General features: G+C 39.8%; 1 protein-coding gene across 1 annotated transcript in view; it reads right to left on the bottom strand.

Moving 5' to 3' along the window:
- Positions 1-5,936: 5,936 nt before the first annotated feature.
- The window catches only part of EPB41L4A (erythrocyte membrane protein band 4.1 like 4A), a 135,301-nt gene continuing 122,513 nt past the window's right edge, over positions 5,937-18,724 (bottom strand). Inside the window, exons 18-23 of the mRNA XM_050913333.1 lie at positions 16,061-16,180; positions 10,249-10,296; positions 9,547-9,615; positions 8,559-8,669; positions 7,611-7,692; positions 5,937-6,065 (exon numbers count right to left, since the gene is read on the bottom strand). Of these exons, the coding sequence (XP_050769290.1) occupies positions 5,937-6,065; positions 7,611-7,692; positions 8,559-8,669; positions 9,547-9,615; positions 10,249-10,296; positions 16,061-16,180 (559 nt within the window). The remainder of the gene's footprint in view (positions 6,066-7,610; positions 7,693-8,558; positions 8,670-9,546; positions 9,616-10,248; positions 10,297-16,060; positions 16,181-18,724) is intronic.

The raw sequence follows: 18,724 nt of genomic DNA, 5'->3' as shown, positions 1-18,724 counted from the left end.
TTTCTGTCTTTCCCAAGGTATAATAGCAGTTGCTTCTGTTTGACAGTTCTGACTTCCTCTACATTGTTTTGGGGATACCAATTCACCCCTTTGGACCAAATAAAACCTAGGAGCTATTAAGTGGATGGGAGGTGATCACTGAAACCATGGTCTTCTGTAGTACTCAGAGATTGGGTTAGCTGAGATTTGTATTGTGGTATGGAAAAGTAGAAATTAAAATTCAGCAAACTTGGGTTTAAAAATAGCAGGAACGGTATTTCTCCAACATGGAAAACTGCAAGCTTGGTTTATTATTACCTTGATCAGCTGCATAATATGGTACTTCAACTAAACTTGGAGTGAAATAACTAGGGATAACAACTGGAATTCCTGCTTGTTTTTTCAGGAAGACTTGCCATAAATTAATTTTATCAGAAGAGCAAATGCTGAAATTATGTGTCTTGCAGTGTCTGATTTTTCAGTACTGAATGTAAGCAAATGACTAATGCAAAGTCTAAGCATAAGTTAGTTTTTGGTTTGTCAAGAGGGAAGGAGGTTTAGACAAGACTAATTAATTTTTAGTGATCCAACACGTAATTATTGGATGCACTTGAAAGTTTAGGGTTTCTGTTAGGGATTATATTCCCTGAAGATACCATCTGTTCAGGAGTTTTGCTAATAGGCCTTTGTTCTTAAAGTGCAAGACTGGCAGGAGTAGCTTTTAAGACTTTTTTTTTTTTTTTTTTAAACTCTTGAGAGCAACAGCTAATGCCAAGTTTTAATGATGGCTGGCTAAAATGTTAATTCCCTTTCAACAAGAAAAACTGTAGAATCTTAAGATTCAGTGTATAATACCTGTTTCATAGTGTGGTGGAACAAAGAAAAAGTGAGGTAGAGGGAGGAATAGGTGGGTGTAAGGGGCACTGATTACTAAAATAGTAATGCTGGTAAACACATAGTGTTAAGCATTAGGACTGCCTTTTAGTTTTTATGAGTGGCTAACTGGACTGTACCCTTGGAAAAAACCTCAAGACTCCTTAATTCTTTTTTTTCCCCCTTCCTCTGTTTTACATGAACACGATGTCTGACAGACTTTTGAAGTTGATAGTATTAAAAAGTAGAAAGGAGGACAGATTCTGAGGTGGTGTAGGGGAGCAAGAGAACAAAGATCTGTGCACTAGGTTGGTGTTGCACCAACCCTCCTTTCTGTTACTCACTTCCAGTGCTCTGTGGAAGAGGGCTCTCAGTATTAAAGGCTGCAAATCAGAATTCTTGCAAGGTGTGCACAGAAAGAAAACTGGCTTTGTTATTATGACGTTTGTCTTCTGGAGCAACTGCCATGCGTACTGAAGCTCTGCTTCCTGGGAAGTGGCTGGACATTGCCTGCTGATGGGAAGTAGAGAATAAATCTTGTGTTTTCCTTTTCTTCCAAGCATGGTCTTTGCTTTATTAAACTGCCTTTATCTTGACCTCCGAGGTTTTCTCCCATCTTGTTTTCTGTCCCCCCTGTCCTGCTGAGGAGGGGAGAGAGAGAACAGCTTGGCGGGCAGCTGGTATCCAGCCAAGGTCAACCCACCACAACTCTTATCAAGGAGACAAATACAGGAGAGAAATTAAAACGGGCACATTAAGGAGAGAGCATCTGCCACACTGGCTCTGCATCTGTATGTTTGGTTTGACAGCTTATGTCGTCTGCTGTTGCTTTCCGGTGATTTTTAGGTGAGAAATGAAACTGTAGTACAGATATGCACTGGAAGTATAAAACTTACGCTGACAACTTTCTGCTACCAGGAAAAATACTTAATCTGGAGAAGCTGTATCCTCGAATGGATTTTAATTGGTACTACACCTGTTTTTACCAGATGGTGGTGTCAAATGAATCTGTGTTTCTGACAGCTTTGCTCCTTTGTGTAATGTAAATAAGACACACAGGCAACCATGGAATGCCCTAAAAATTCAAGTTTTACTTGACTTTTAAATAACCTGGACACAAGTATTGACACAGCCATCTATCAAACTCAATTTAAAATAAAGCACACAGTTGCTTCATGAATACTTAATGTACATAGAACATACGCATCACATTGATATCTTTATGTATGTTGTTTTCAAACATCTTTCTAGGGAGCTTTGAATTAAACAGGCTTTCCCAAAAGAAAATGTGCTATCTATTCAGTTCAATATTCACCTATATAAAGATGATTGATTTGGCAACTTTAATGGTAGTGATTTTTTTTTTTCCCAACCAACATCTTCAATATAATGAGCTTGATTAGAATATGAGTTGCAAGGTTAGGTATATCGGTAAGAAGTGCAGTGTAGGAAACAGCAGGTCAAGACTAGATCCTAATGAAAGAAACCAGCTAACAAGCAAGGGGACCAATATGGGATATACAAAAATGGTTTTGTGGTGTGGTTAGCAAGCCCTCTTTATTGTATAAAATACATGTTTTGCAAAGAGGTATATCTATGTTGTAGGTGTTGCTAATTAATAAGTGAGAGAGTTCCATAACTTACCTATTCTTAGCACTTAAATAAGTCTCAGATGAGGTAAATGCAGAGGCACAAAGTTAAAATTGTTGGCCTGAGATCCATTCAGCAGACTAGAAGCAGAATTAGGATAAGAATGTCTCAAATATCAGTCCTCTGTCCATGTAAGGACAGGTCTGTATGGCATCCAACCCCAGGGTAAACTTTGCTTGACACGATTATGAATCTCCTGTCTTTTGCCTGACTCATCAGGAGGTACAAGCATTTTGGACTGACATCCAAACTCCAGGTCTGAAAACATAGTTGCCTCTAGGCGGTGAAAGCCCCAAGAAAGCCGGGGAAGGGTAGCAACAGTGGAAAGGGCAAGGTGTAGCTCAGAGCTGTAAGAGGCCAGCCACTTACAGATGTTATAGGGCTGGTTTAGGGCTACAGAGCATAGCTGTGACACAGTAAGTGCTTTCAGCAATTGATCACTTGTAGGTATCACTCACACAAAAATAACAAGACCACAAGAAAAGGTGCCTTTCCTCAAATGACTGAGGAAAAGAAGCTGGAAGGGAAAGGAGGCTTATGTATACGGAAGAAGTTTCTTTTGCTGTACTACTAGTTGACAGTGACGTCCGTGTCCAAGTTTTGCCTTGTTCTGGCACTGACACTTAACATATAATACAGGTGTTAAGCTTAGTCTTTGTTTTGCAGCTACAAAACTGTATTGTAGTGCCCCAGACTGAGCATTAGACTTGCCAAAACCTGCTTCCTACACAGTCTCATTGGAGAGAAGACCACTAATTCAAATCCAGGACTCTCTCTGTAAATTTCTCATTTAAATGCAAAAAAGTTGGCTTGATTACAAAACAAGTCCCCTGTGACTTGAGAATTGAAACCTATCACTATTCGACTAGATAGAAGCCTATTTTCTGATATAGTGCGATAAGTAAAATACCACACACTTGGCTGATGGTATCCAGCAATAATACACAAAAGCCCACAGGCAGATGACAACATACTGGAAAACATGAGGTTGGATATAAACCTCACAAGTAATTTTATTCTTGATCAATATTTGAGGATTGGCAAGATACGGACACTATGTGCAGATAATTCTCAAATAATAACAACACAAATCCGCCTAAAGTAGTAGATATGTTCTACTTGCCTGTGCCTGAGTAAGGAATGCAGAATAACAGTAATGATTTAGAAAGCAACAAACTACAAGCAAGTGCATAATGCTCCAGCTTGGAACACCTTCCTGAAGATATAAGAAGTGGCTTTCATTGCAGACACTGTAACCAGTTCTTGTGTGGTCTGTCGTATTTCAGTAGTCTTCCAGAAGACGGTGATGCTCTAGATTAAGGTGTATCACCACAGTCTTTGCCACAGTGACTGGGTTTTTTGTGTTTGGGGGTTTTTTTGCTTTTTGTTTGGTTTTTTAACTGGTGCTTGTGAGAATACTACACAAGGTCATAAATAGATCCTAAAGGATCATTTTAAATTGGAGCAATGACAATGACACCATTTAACACGCTTACAAAACAGTTTGAGCAAATACTTTAAGCCAAGCCCAACAATGTCCTAGGATGAAATCATAGTAAATTCAGAAAATGCTGAAGAACCTCCACGAAAACAGAATTTTTACCACAGAGGGGTTCTAAGCTCTTTCCTTCCCTTAGATTTGTTCACTGAGACTGAAGAAGCAGAACTGTCCAAAATAAGTGATCAAAGAAAAATATTTATGAAGTGAATCTGCCTTCCCTGGCAAGGTGCAGCATCTCCCAACCTGCAGACCAATCCATACTGTGATAGGAATATACAAACTGTATGGCTACCACCCTGGCTAGTAGCATCCACCTGACCACCTCAGATCATGAAACAATAAAGAATCAAAAAATGAAGTGGAAAACAGAACACATCATACAAGGTTTCACTTCTGTTTTGTTAGTTAAAATGTGTATTAGTAATCCCATGCCTCTTGTAAAGCATACTTAGATGCCTTATGCTCACTCCAGTTCTCAAACAATATTGCTTTTCTGACAGGGCTGTAGTCCCCTGGTATGGTGTTGCTAGGGCTAGAAGACACAGGATCACTGCAAATGACTGAAGGTGGTGGGGGCTGAGTTTAAGGAGGACAGATGTAAAAAGGCACATGAGCTACTACAGCCATTTCCAATGCTGTTTGACAAATTCAGTATTTAGTTTGGGGATTACACTTAGCAAAAGTTACTTTCACAACACAAAGACTTTGCTAAACTTCTTAATAAGTTAGCAATGCCAGAAGGCTCATCCGTGTGCTGACTGTGGACAAAGGCAGAGGAATGACTTTCAGCTATTTGTACAAAGTGATAGGACAGGAGAAGAGCTACGCATCACTTCAGATACATACTAGAAGATAACCCACTGAATGTGCAGCATCACTAAAACTTACTATTCCTACTGTGACAATAGAAAAAAACTGCAATTTTACCTGAAATACTGCCTGTCATTTTATCATAGTAGAAATGGCTCAGAGAAAAGTATCAGAAGGTACTAGCATTGATTATTTCATATGAAAAGAGATTAAGGCAGACTTTGCTAATCTAGTTTAAAAAAAAAAAAAAAGGCTATTTGCTAGCTGTCTTAAATCCTACTCTACAAGTTTCATTTAACCAGTACTTAAGTGCCTCGCTAAGCAGTCTTAATACGGTGGGTCAGTACATATTCTCCAGGTTTTTTTCCAGTGTGGTTTACTATAAGGTGATAGATGTATTTCTGTGGTATGGAACATTCAATTAAATAGTCCCTCTACATAAAAGGGCATTTAAAATTGAGAACACTTAAAACTGCCAAGGGGAAGTAAGTCTGTATCACCTCCGGAACTCTCTGCTACAGGGTGTTAGTGAGTCTATTATTTTTGAGCTAAAACGAGTTGAGTGAACATTTGTATTAACAACACGAGCATCTGTTGTTGTGCTAGGCTACAATAAACCTTATAAGAGCTATCAGTCCTTATGTCTCAGGACACAAGTGGATCCCCATATAAAATTGTGAAGATAATTCTCCCCATATCACACTGTATTGCACAATTGGCCAAAAATATGACTATTTTGCTTCTCTTGAAGCATCTGGTCCTGATCGTGTCAGTTAACAGTCATTTTTTGGAAAAAGGCTATTCAGTTACAGAGCAGACCATAAAGCCTGTTTTGTTGCAGCAATTTTTTTTGTTCATTTTTTGGAAATGTAACTGCTGATCATTCATTTTTACTAAGACTTTTCTTTTTGGTTTTCTAATCAGGCAGCTTCTCCTCGATCAGTCACACCACTAGAACGGTGTTGGTGATAAAAGCATTGCTTGGCCTTCCCAGCAAGCAGGCTGCACTTCTGAGTGTCCTGAAGAAATTGCTACCACGTCGACTTCAGTTCCTTCCCTTGCACACACACAAATTCTCAGTTTCCAAACAATAAAATCCATTCGCCATCTTCAGTTACGGCAGTCAAGTCTCCACCTTGAAGCGTGACACCTGTACAGTTTTTATGATCTTAGTGGTGGGTTTTCCATCGACGTTGTTAGTGGATAGCTGAGATGTTTCTTCTATTAGGCTGTCTTTAGATCCGTTCTGTCTCTGAAGGGAACAAATTAAAACATGTTGTTGAAAAGGTATAGCAGAATTTAAATATTGTATTTTGATAACTGCTGCTGTAACAGCCTTAGGCTAAGGATATAGCAATTTATATATATATACACACACCAGGAATATTAAAGTCTCTACATTTATTTGATCAAACAGAACTTTTTCCCCCTCTTGCCTCCTCTCTCCCCTGCCAGCTGCTGCCCCTCTGTGCTATTTGGATTCTTATTCCCTATTCAGGAAATGCCACAACTAATTATTTGATATTTAGCAAAACACTGCAAGCAAGCACTCACAAGATATTAATGGCCACTGTTGTGAGGTGGTCTGGGGCAGAGGGAAGAGAGAGGTGTTTGCGGACACTGAGCATTGTAACATTAATTCCTTCCAGGGCATGAATTTAAGCCACATTACATTGGATAAAAATGGAAATAAGACAATGTGAACTTTGAACAGGACTCAATCACACAAGTTACCCATTTCTACAAAGCACATAAATGTGCTTAGCCTTAAGTATACCAACTTCCCCTTCACTGCTGGAGCAAGTCCTTACAGAAACGTCAAGAACAGCTCATCTTTTTCAATTTCCATCATATGCAGGAATACAAATATCCTTGAACTTAATTCCTATCAAAGAACAGGTAGTGTGTTAGCTAGCCTTAAAGTGAAAAATATCTGTTGGTTGTTTTAAAATTGTTCAAGCTTAAGTTATTCTAACTGCTTATAAGATAAAATATGAAATGTTTTGCTGGTTGTATTCTGTGCAGTTTCCACACTACATACAGTACCAGCATGCGGTTTTGGTATATACACATGCCAGATTAACAGACATGATAACTGGTGTGGGAAGTTAGGTATCCGGAATTCTGTCTTCCATGTTTTGGTTTTCCTTTTGTGCACTTGTACAACAGACCTGCAAGTGCTTTTTGAATATAATTTGCTTCTCACATTTTGAGCTTAATAAAACTATCAAAGTTGAGGGATATGGTACCATAATGTATGATGAAAGCCAGTGATTACATTTAAAAAGACAATTTCTATACTTTTTAGATTTCAATAACGTAAAAAACCTTTCAGCATTTGGGGAAAAAAAGAAAAAAGAAAAAAAAGCAACGCTTCAAGCCCAAGCAACAGAACTCTACGAAGACCTCTAAGAAGAGGCGAATAAACGATAGTAGGTTGTGATTACAACTGCATCCCAAGCACACTTGCATATTTTAAGAAATTGTGAAAGTTGATTCTCCTCCTGTGGATAACAGGGTATCCTCTTAAGGAAGCATCAAACTCAAACTGGGAGAGAGTCCTCCACTAGCAGAAGCAGGTGTTCGCAGGGGCATATGCTACAGAACTACATATTTCTGGAAATATAAACAAAGTGTTAATATAAGCAAAATGTAAAATTTCAAATCACACTGCTGCTGAAAATATCTTGGCCAGCTTTAATTTTCACTGAAAAACAAAGATCTAATTTAAATAAAGCACTAGAGTCCACCTTCTCCCTCCAAAAAAGTAAATTGCAAAGGATGCACAATTACCAACCTGTTGAGTCAACTGGATGCTGGGACCTTTTGCATCTGAAGATCGTGTAACAGGCAGTGGAGGCACCAGATCAGTTTTCACACTGGAATCATGACATTACAAAATGGATATTGCTATTGCTATAATGAAGTAAACTATAACTGTGCAGAGGAAGAATAATGAAACTGACCCAGACAGCTACACAGATCTGAAAGGCAAAATCCGAAAGGCTTATCACCTGAATTTAGATATCTGAAAGCTATCGTGCTGATCCTCAGTGGGCAGCTTCAGGGCACAGGTCCCATCCCTTCTCAAGGGGCCTGTCTCCTCCTGGTCTACAGAGGCAGCCCAGCATCATGCGAGATGAGTCGCACTTGAAATCACGGGTGTGCCACACCTCCTTCAGGGTGCCATCCAGCTAAAACTAGCCTCTCAAGTGGGTGATAAGATCAGGGGACTGCTTTTGATATTTAAAGCCTTAGTAAAACTGAGAACGGGGCTGTCACTTTTGCATTCGTAAGTACACCTTTTACAAATCAGTTTTCTGGGAAAGACTGATCCACCCATTCCTGAAGAGGGTTGTACTAGAGTTCCCATGAAACAAATTACAGAGTTAATACAGGTGACATCTTAACTCTATTAAGGATGAAGGTATCTGGAAAGCAACTCATGAGTTCTCATCCCTCAGGCAACTTCATGACCTACCACTGAAGAGCAATACAGGTTTATTTTGGCTTTTTCAGTTTTTCCCCCTTCCAAGCGGATCAAGCAAGCCTCTGTGGCCCAGAATAGACCAGAAACAGTTTTGTACTTGAGTCATTTAGCTTTGAAGACCTACTATTTAGAGGGTTGCCTGAATCCTATGCCAGCAACCAACCACGTTTATGCCACTTCTAATCCAACCATGATCTTTGAACAACTTTTGTGCCACACTAAACCAGTCCATTGCTAATAACCACATTCACGTACTTCACTTCAGACAGGACAGATCTTTCACCATCAGAGCACTGGGAGCGCCGATACTGACGGTAGCTTCGAGGGGAATGTGAATGCCTAATGCGGATCGGGTCGCCTTGAGTCCTAAGAGAGACACAGAATTCACAATGGTAGGTTAGTAAACCAGATCTTCAGCACCAAAACATAAATACAACTGCAGACTGAGAGATCCTCCCATTTCTTAGTAAAGTATAACAGACAGCTTCTTGCACTGGCTGAATTTAAAAGGCTGATCTTTTCTTACGAGTCTGTACTTGGAATTCAATGCCTTAAAAGTGCAAAGGTCACAAACTGACATGCCCATATTTGAGAATGAAACTATTTAATAAAGAATGCATTAATATATACAGCTTTAACATCAGCCTTTTCTGTTTAGTGGTGTTGTGGAAGCACATTATAATGCAAACCAGGATCCCATTTCTGCCACATGCAGCTGCTTGCTCTGACACATGGCACCCCAAATGGGCAATTATCACAGTGAAATAGATGTTGGTTCTTAAGGAAATAGCTATGCCCTGGCAGCTGCCCATGACAAGCAAGGAAAGGGGTTGAGCAGGTCAAACAGTGCCTTAGATGATCGGAATAAAAATTTAAAAGGAAGCAGAAGTTTAAGAAATAAATGGATTTGCTTGTTTGCATTCAGTTCTCTCTGATTCTGTAGTGTATAATATAATACAGATTGATGGATGGCATACAGAACATACAGACATCCAGCAGGTTCACAAGTGTGTGGGAGAGAGGGAGAGATGAAGATGATTTTTTTCATTTTTGGAAAGAGAAAATACCAGGTTTTAAAATTATTAAGTATCCTCACCCAGCTTATCCTAGAAGAGCATTTGGAGTAGATAAAAGCTTAGAGATTATGTGTAAACTCACTCCTATTTCAGTATGACAGAGTTCACAGTAAAATAGGAAAAGTGGGCTTTTATATTCACAAAGAAAAATCCTGACATAAACTCACTCTATTTTAGTGTATGGAATTTCTTTCAATTGCTCCTCAGACAGGCCAGATGGATCCACAAGCTCCTTCCTAGAAAGGATTAGGCAAAGTAAAAAATGTAACAGTAGCTACCAACTGCAAAACTGTTCTTATTTTTATTATATTATGCTGAAAAGATTTACTGAAACAAGCTGTTGTCAGCCCTGAAGCTATCTTGACATCAAAATAGGAAACCTATTAAATGTGTCTAACTTCACCTTGATTGCTTCAACTGCATGTCGCATCCTGTTCCACCTTCCTCTCACCTCCCTGCAAATCCGACCTTGTTGCTTCATAATATATATGAACATTGTGTATACTGAACATCGAATACGCTTTGGAATAGCTAACTATCTTCCTAACTGGTAGCTCTATAGCATATGGGGCCTCATCCTAAAGCTGTCAGTATTACAAACAAGGACATTTTGGAAGCCACAGAGGAATAAATCTCTAAAATGCTGTATTCTTTAATAATTCATCCACATACAATGGTCATCTGTATTCAGTGCATTCAGTGATCTGCAGTATCTTCTACACGTAGCAGGTCATTAGCACCCGCATAATTTACTGTGGCACATAACTAAATCAGAACGTAATGCCTTAAAGCCACAGTGCAAGGGATGTGAATAACTACCTTAGAGGCAAATTAAGCAGTCACGCAGACCCTACAAGGACCGTACTTACTGAATATGTTTCCACAGTTCTTCTTTAGCTTGTACATCTGGGCTTCTCCTATAAATACCAAGAAAGACAACAAAGGCAGAACTGTGAAAACCATCATCTGATATGTTGCTGTTCAAATAACTTTTAACAGCACAGACCCTGCACAGAAATCATGGTAAATCTAATCCACCAGTGACTTCAATTTTAAGGTTTGTTATCTCAGAAAATGCATTAAACTTCATTTCTTTATTTCAACTGAAAATTCATTTCTTGAATGACAGGCTCTCAAACACAATTCCTGTTCTACTACCCTTCAGCAAGAGTATGCATAAAATATAAACAACAGCAGAACTTCCCAAGCCAAATCAGTGCCCAGCTACTCCCACTCCTTATCCAGCTGAGGACAATGTGTTTTGGAATAACACTTTTGTAAAAGGCCCTCAGAAATGTCCTGTAGCCCAGAGAGCCCTTTGTGGGCAGGAGGAGGGACAGGCCACGCCAGGCTGACACACCAGTAATCCCTGGCCATTCCCAGTGAGCACCAGTAAAGAGGACCTGCTGCTCAGCTGCAATCACAGTACAGCCTCTTGCTTTCTGGTCATTTCCAAGAGGGGTTTCTGCTCACTTCGTTTACCTTTGTGATGTCCAGGACAAAAAACCAATAGTGAACAAACCAAACTAGCAACCATGCATACTCATGCACACAAATATTTTAGCAAGTATTTCATTCACAGAGAAAGTACTTAGTGAAAATTGTAATTTCCCTGTTGCAGAGATAGAGATGTAGTAAAGTAAGCCTGAACGGCATGCCTCACATTTTCCACTGAATTACAGAAGATACTGTCTCCAAACTGGATCTCCTTTATTTTTATTTTTCTTATCCTATTTTATTGCAGGGTTAGTGCAAAACCACCGCTGTTGCTGAAGCTGCAGCTAGAATTTACCAAAACCCATGCAGAGTCATAGATTAAATACGCATTTCACACAGTGGCTGGGACTACATTTGCATGGAGAGATCAGATAACTCTTTTCCTTGGGTTTACATTAACTCAGTGTCCACAGCTAGACCATTCCACACCATCTGAGATGTGAGGGATGCAACTTTTAAACTGATTCAGCATGCATAAATGCTCCCACTGAAGTCACAGTTCCTCAAAGATTAAGTTTTACGTCATCAGATCATACAGCTTGCTTTTTTTTCCTTAGACAAAAGGGCCTATCATATTCAAAGATGATTTTGGAGTGATATAATCCAAATTTAAATGAAGATCAAGGAGGACAGCAGAGTTCTGTGTTTTAGCATCTGTTAAATCGTCTCTCCCTTGCCCAGTGAGAGAGCTGTATCAGAAATAATTCCAAACTGCTCTCTAGCACTAACAGTTTCACTGTTTTCTTATTTCACCATTACTGTGTTTGGTTCATTTGCAGACTTCAGCCTAGGAATAAAGTTCAGAGACATCTATATTGCAGTAAATGTTTTACAGTTGGTGTAAAGGCAGATTATTTAGGGATGGTAATGTTTGGGGGTTTGTTTTTGTTTAGATTTTACAGGTGCAAAAGTACTCAGAGATATTAGTTTACTGCTTTATAAATACCACAGAGAGACAGAAGGGTGAGAAAAAACTTTACATTTGTGATTCCCTAGTGGGACTAATATGAACTAATCCGTAACCTTCTCAGGCTCCAAGGTGGCGATCGCTTTCCAGGCAGCGTGATGCAGCCGCCCCAGACAATTCCCGTCCTTGATGGACCACTCTGCTGTCCGTTCTGACTGCTCAGGTCCTCATGACGGCAACAGCTATGGCCACGAGTAGCTTGCAGTCCCATTTTTCTCAGTGTTCAGAGCTGTTTGTGGCTTTGTGTGTTTGTGTTTATTATAATGCATTTAATTTTCTCTGATTTTCACTCCTCCTATCTCTCCTTCTCCCTTCTTGCATTTACTTCTCCTTCTCTCCTTACATCTGTCCATGCTGTTTTTAATTCCCTGATGCAGTAGCTTGGTATGCAGTGGCATTTAACAGCCTTTTTCACCCCCCAGTTTTGAATTGATTTCTCCTTCCATGCAACCCCCTGCTCACAAAACAGCAGCTGCAAACCCTGCATTCACCCTGGGGCTGGGAAGACAGGCATCCTCTTCTGAGGCTGAATAATCGGGCAGTGGGGAATGTGAAAGCTCCCTGAAAAACGCCAGCTTCTCCAGGGAGGCTTTGTAATGCTTACAAGCCCTAGTTTGCCTGAGGAAGCAAAGCCTCAAGGTCGCTTCCAAACCCAGGATCCCCACAAAGCAGGGTATTGTGCACACCACTTACCCATCTGATCAGCTCATGGCTTTTACTTATTCATGGAAATACAACAGTTCAGGATGTGGCCTTAAATCTCACGCAACACCAAACATCATGTGAAGCCTTATCTACAGTAAGAAATATTAAGTTGTGGGGCAGCGTGGAGAGTAGTTAAATAAGAAGTCATCTTCATTTCTCCATTTTGTAGGAACTGTGCCTCCCGCTTTCTGCCGCCAACTCCAGGCATTTAATTCTGTGATCTCTGCCATTCTCCCTCCTTCCACCCCTGCAACTACACTATTAAGGCAGCCACTGCTGTAAAATACCAGTTTAGCAATACAGCATCCCATGAAAAAAAAAAAAAAAAAAAGGAAAAGGGCTAAACACAATGATTCCTCAGAGCAAACTGCTTTTATGAATTCCCATCTTGACATTCTTTATTTTCCATCTGTTTAAGAAGCGTTACCGTACTGGGATAACCTCACAGCATTTATTCAAGTTAACTCCCCACAAAAGAATATCCAGAAATATGATACAGGTACAGTATTTAATAAAACCATTTTCCTTCCAAAGGCCTGTTCCTGCTTCCTTTGAAGGCAAAATGAAGAAAAGCTTACAAAAAGAAAGGTCTTGTTAAGGTGAAATGTAAGTATTGCATATACTGCATAGAAAATTCATGTTTGTATAGTTCTTAACAGCCCACAACAAAGCAATCCTTCTGTTAAATCTTTAAAGCCACATCACAATCCCTCTTTCACTTTATTTTTATCTTTTTACTGTGAATTGTTTTAGAACTCACAGTTTTGACATATAATATATACTTAGATTGTCCTGTTGAAGTATCTGAATCAATAGCTTCTGGACAATTTGTACGCTAATCAGATTTTCTTATGCACAAGAAACCTAATGGGAATTCCCAGTAAGTGATGAGTCTCCAGGGGTTTTTTTGTTTATTTTTATTTTGCTTTCACAAGCTCCAACAACTCTATACATTAATAAGGTCTACATTATTTTTTGTGTCTGCATCTGCACCCTTATTAATATTTCAGTTTGAGTCACAAATGGTAAATTTAAATAGCCATGGAATTTTAATAGCCATTCTTCTTAATTAAAAAAAGCCCTTTGGCTACACAGATGTTTTACATGAACTCTTGAAAATAAACCCTGTAGAACTAGAATTGGGAGCTCTCTCTATTTGCTGATTCCTTTAGGAGAAAGAAAGGTCAAATTCTTGTCAAATATTTTTATTCCTGAGACCAAGGAGACACCACCTCACCACCACCAATGATTAATATTACTCATTATCAAACAAATGAAATGCACTGTGCCCGGCACAGTAACAAATATTTCAGCCATTACTTCACGCTTCCAAAGTGAACCTCTAGTTAAGCTGACTGCAATAAGGAACTTAATGTGAAAGACTTATCTGTACTACTAAAATGACGGTTTTGTATCAATTGTTAAATGTGCAAATTGAAATGACCATATGACCAGATTTAAAGCAAAAACAACCATACGCTACACCCTAGGGAATCACGTTTTCCTTCCCTCTGACCTGCATCCAGTCATGTAAGCAAACAGCTGAGCCAAACTAAATTAAATAAATGCTTTTATAACCTACTGCAGGTTAACAGTTAAATGCCTTTTACTAAACTTTTTTTAAAGCACTTTGAAAGGAATCCCCATTTTACTTTTTTTAGTTCCTACTTGCATATATTAAGGATCTCTGCCATACTTGGGAGGTTTGGGCTTATTTTGCTGTTTTGGTTTTGTTTTTTTTTTTTAAACTGAAGAGTGAGACAAAAAGGAAGAATATATTCATCAACTAACACAATAGGGAAAAGAAATGAGAAGCATGCAAAATCTTCAGGATTTCCTCATTTCTTTGCTTCCTCTAGGACCCTTCCTTGTTAAGTAAGATGCTACACATTTACGTTTTTTGCTAACAGTAGTTTAAATAAAACATAAGTCAGAATGTCACTATGCTGGAAAATAAAAGCCATTTTGTAAGTTAAGTTAGTCACAAGAGGGCGCCCGTGCTGCCCAGGCAATGAAATTTACTCGGCCTATGGGAAAAAAGAAAAGTTGGCTATAAATTTACTCTAACCATTATTAACTGAGTACATTTCCTAGTTTACAGCACTTTCTGTATATAGTAAAATAATGTAAATCAAACTTAATCAGCTATATTTTGTGGATTCCATACAAGTGTGCTTTAATATTCCTGATTTTTAGTAATACATCATTGTATAATTACACCTTTGACTTTTGTGCAGCTGAAACTGAACAAGTCTGTACAAAGCCAGTTAAAGTAGAAATTCCAACATTTGGAATTTTAATGGCAAATTCTATTTCTCATAAAAGAATGAAAACTGTACACTACGAAACTGGAGACAGAAACAAGTTCTAGCAACATGGGCAACTGAACAGAACTCAAGTGGATTTTAATACCGGAAACCTCAGTGAGGATTACGGTCTCAATTGTTATGAATGAAATAATTATTTGAGGCACTATACAGTTTCTCTTGGTAAGTCTTAACATAAAACATAAATTTAAGAAAAGACGTTAATGGGAAGTACGTATGTAAGTGTGTTACAGAGGTCACACGTTACACCATCAGCATCAGGGCTGGCAACTCATCCATGTTAGCCAGGCAGTGACGGTGGGGATACAGTTTCAAAGACTGCTCTCTCTTGCCTTCTCTTCCAGTGCCTCATAGCTGCTCTCCTGGCACTCTTCAACACCCCCAGCCCTGCCCTGCCCTGCCTTGCCCTGCCCTGCCCTGCCTGCCGGGCACGCTGATGCTGGCACTGCTTTGGATGGTTGCTTGGATGGCAGATTAGGCTGGACACAAACGTGATACAAAACAGTGTGTCTATACGCCAAAAACATGCCATTAGAAGAAAAATATAAATTAAAAGAAACCAGCATTTTCATTAGTTTGAGAAAATTAATTTTAGAAGCTGACAACTTCACCATGTCAAAACCGGCTGTCAGCAGGAAAGGCACTGCCTGGCAGCATGGCTCCATCATGGAAACCCTGACATCAGGATGCAATAAATCACTGACTACTGCTTGCCAATGGTAATTTGACGTGGAGACATCAGCAGCTGGTCTCATCTGGAACAATATCGCAGACATTGTGTGATTAAAGTGTGCATGCATTTCACAAAAATGCCTGCACCTATCACACAAAATCTGAATGTTTTCACAGACTTACTGCCCAGAAGAGGGGAATCACTGTCCTCGTTACAGAATTAATGTTCAGTGAGCCACAAAACCATCCAGGACTCCATCCAAGGTGATGCAGACAGTTCCTGACCAGCTCTGTAACAAAGCCCTTCCTGCGTTACTTGTTCCCCAAAATTCAAATCACTAAACAAAGGGAGTTTGATCACCAAGACAAATCTGCTAATGTGACAATGTGCCATGTGAAAGTCTCTGCTCCTCAGCAGCTGAGGGCCACCACTGCACTGGGGATACTCCTCCTGCTTTTTAACATGCTACAGCAGCCTTAATTTTCACGTCAAAGAGGGCAAGAGTTACATACGATCGAGATCTGTGCCTGGATCGCCGGTAGTTTGGATCCGCCTGGTTTTTCTCCTTTTGTCGCCGTAGCACAGCTTCCCACTGAGGAGCTGAGTCAACCATGTCATTCTCTTGCCGTAATCTGCAAAAGAAGTACCGGGAGTTTAGTCTGAGGTCTCTGATGCAGGATGCTCTGAGAAGCAATGAAGCATTTTTTTCCCCACAAAAACCCAGCTCCTGCAATGCAATACTTTAACTTTTCATCTTGCTAAATTTTAAGTAATGTTCCCAAACTACATTAAAATGTAAAAACCTGTATCAAAGAAGACTCACTGATTTGTTACTTAGAAACAGCATAAGCAAAAAATGAAATGATCCAGGCCTTTAAGAACAGGCCCACAACCTGAACTCATCTTCCCAGCCCAAGCCAAACATCTAGAATCTTTTTCCTGTTTATATATTCCAGCCTACCTCATCTACAGCAAGTGTAAGCCCCACATCAAGATACAAGGCTCTACTACAACTTTTCCAAATACTTTGTTGCAGCACGCACCTTCCTAGGATCCAGGGAAAATCCCCCAGGGATGCCCTTGGCAAGTTCCTGCTCAGAGGAAGCGGTCCCTTCACCCTGACCTGCAACAAAGCCGAGGATGCATGCAGATCTCCCTGGCTGCCCCAGACACGTATAATCCCACCATTGCACCCCTTCTGCACCGTCCCCTGTGCCTTCGGCCCCCATCTCTGATTGTGCACTTCTAAACAACATGATATGCCTTTTATTTTTTTTTTTTTTTTTTTTTTTAATCCATGAATCCATTATTGGAATGTAGTACAGATTAAATCAACTGTCAAAATCCTATAAATTCAGCATGTTTGTTAGCAGGCTGAAGTAACTCTACAATGACACAATCAGCCAGGCCAACCAGTGTGCCAGCGTTTGGCCATTCAAAGCTCTACAGATGCTTCACAGTTTTGGGGTTGCTGATATGAGTGGTGTGATGAAGTCCTAAGGTGGAACAAACGGATATGCTTGGTCACAGCAGTGAACTTAAAATTCAGCAGGGATTTAGAAATAACCCTGGAAAATATTACTCCAAGAGTGGGTTCTCTGACAGGACGGTATGACTGGCATACTGAAGAAACCAGAGGAGCTTAACAAAAAACAGGAAGACTGACAGGTAAAACAAACAAACAAGCCAACAGAGATAACGGGATTACACCGGAGACATGACTGATAGGAAATGCAAAGCATGCTGTTGTTGTTGCTCTTCACTACAGATGTACCTTTCTCCTTGAGTTTTGAATTGTATCAAGCTAAACTAGCTATGCAGGCTGCTGCTTTTCCTTTAATCAGATCTTCTCTCACATGCGTAATGAATTTTGAGCTGGATCCCCAACTACTGTAAATGGCCACAACTCTACCAAACAGTACCAAGCATCTGGAGAAGACCACAACATCAGGTTTTGATTTCTAAGCAAGTCTTTTTAAACTTGTAATCTGGTGACAGGGATTAACATAAACTTCTATCTAAGGATTTAGTAGAAGAAGTCACACAGCCACAAGTAATGAATTGTGATTTTCATCCCGAATAATCCAATTTGTGGAGACAGCAATCATCCCACAGGGTATAAACACAATCAACTGCCTTCCACAAACAGCAGTCACTTGCACAAAAAGAAGACACGCGGCTGCCAGACCAGCACTGCTGCTGTGGGTGGTGGGTCTGCCCACTTGCCAGTACCTTGCCCCATCTCTTTCAAACAACAACTCCTAATTGGACAAGTACACAGCTGTGGTCTGAAGGAGGCATTCAGATGCTTGCCATAAAATAACCAAGAGCTACTCATTCCTCTCAGGAAACCCACACAACACAGCAGAGCACGAGGTCCATACTCCAGCACAGAGCACATGAGATCCTGCACCTCTGTGTTTGAAGCCACACTTCCACACTGACCACAAATGACCTCTCATTAAGGGAGTAAACACATCATTTCTGGTCCAGTCCATTCTGCTAATCTAGACTAGCATCTACTGCTGCATGGCAACCACAGTCCTTAGCAGTGCATTCATTTATCCCCAAGTACTTCATATTTCTACTCTGCCTCCTTTCTTCTACTTGTTGTAATAGTGTTCATCACTGTTATTTATCTCTTTAATTTGAGCAAAATACCAAAAATCTAAATATATAAAGTAGCACGGCAGCTATTAAAACAAGTAGTGTCAGCACACTCAAAGTACCGTTGTACCACAGCAGAACTCTACTAGATGGAAATACAAGGAAATAAAGCATTAATTTTGCATCTGCAAAGAAAGGTACTATGCTCACATTTAACAATGTAAAGGATGACCAAGGTAACACAATCTCCACATACAACACATTATTTAGATGCAATGATCAAATCATAACAATTCTGGGGCAAAATCTTTAGCTCTTTGGCAACAGAGATGACCAAAAAAAAAAACAGTGGAAAGAAATTTAACTCAATATCTGAATTTCTATTTAAAGATACTTTTGACAAAAAAGTGTTGCCCCTGTACTCCAAGTCCATTACAACTTTCCCTTCATTCTTTTCACTTTTTGCTCCCACAAGGGGACAAGTTGATTTATGCCTTATAGAAAAAAAATCCTTGTTACTGGCATGTGAAATAAATCCAGTAGAGGTTAATAGCTATCACAGTGACAAA

Source organism: Gymnogyps californianus, chromosome Z (genome assembly GCF_018139145.2).
Source record: "Gymnogyps californianus isolate 813 chromosome Z, ASM1813914v2, whole genome shotgun sequence".
NCBI classification, from domain to species: Eukaryota; Metazoa; Chordata; class Aves; order Accipitriformes; family Cathartidae; genus Gymnogyps; species Gymnogyps californianus.
The sequence above is the reverse complement of the archived record's forward strand: the minus strand, read 5'-3'. Positions and strand labels throughout refer to the sequence as shown.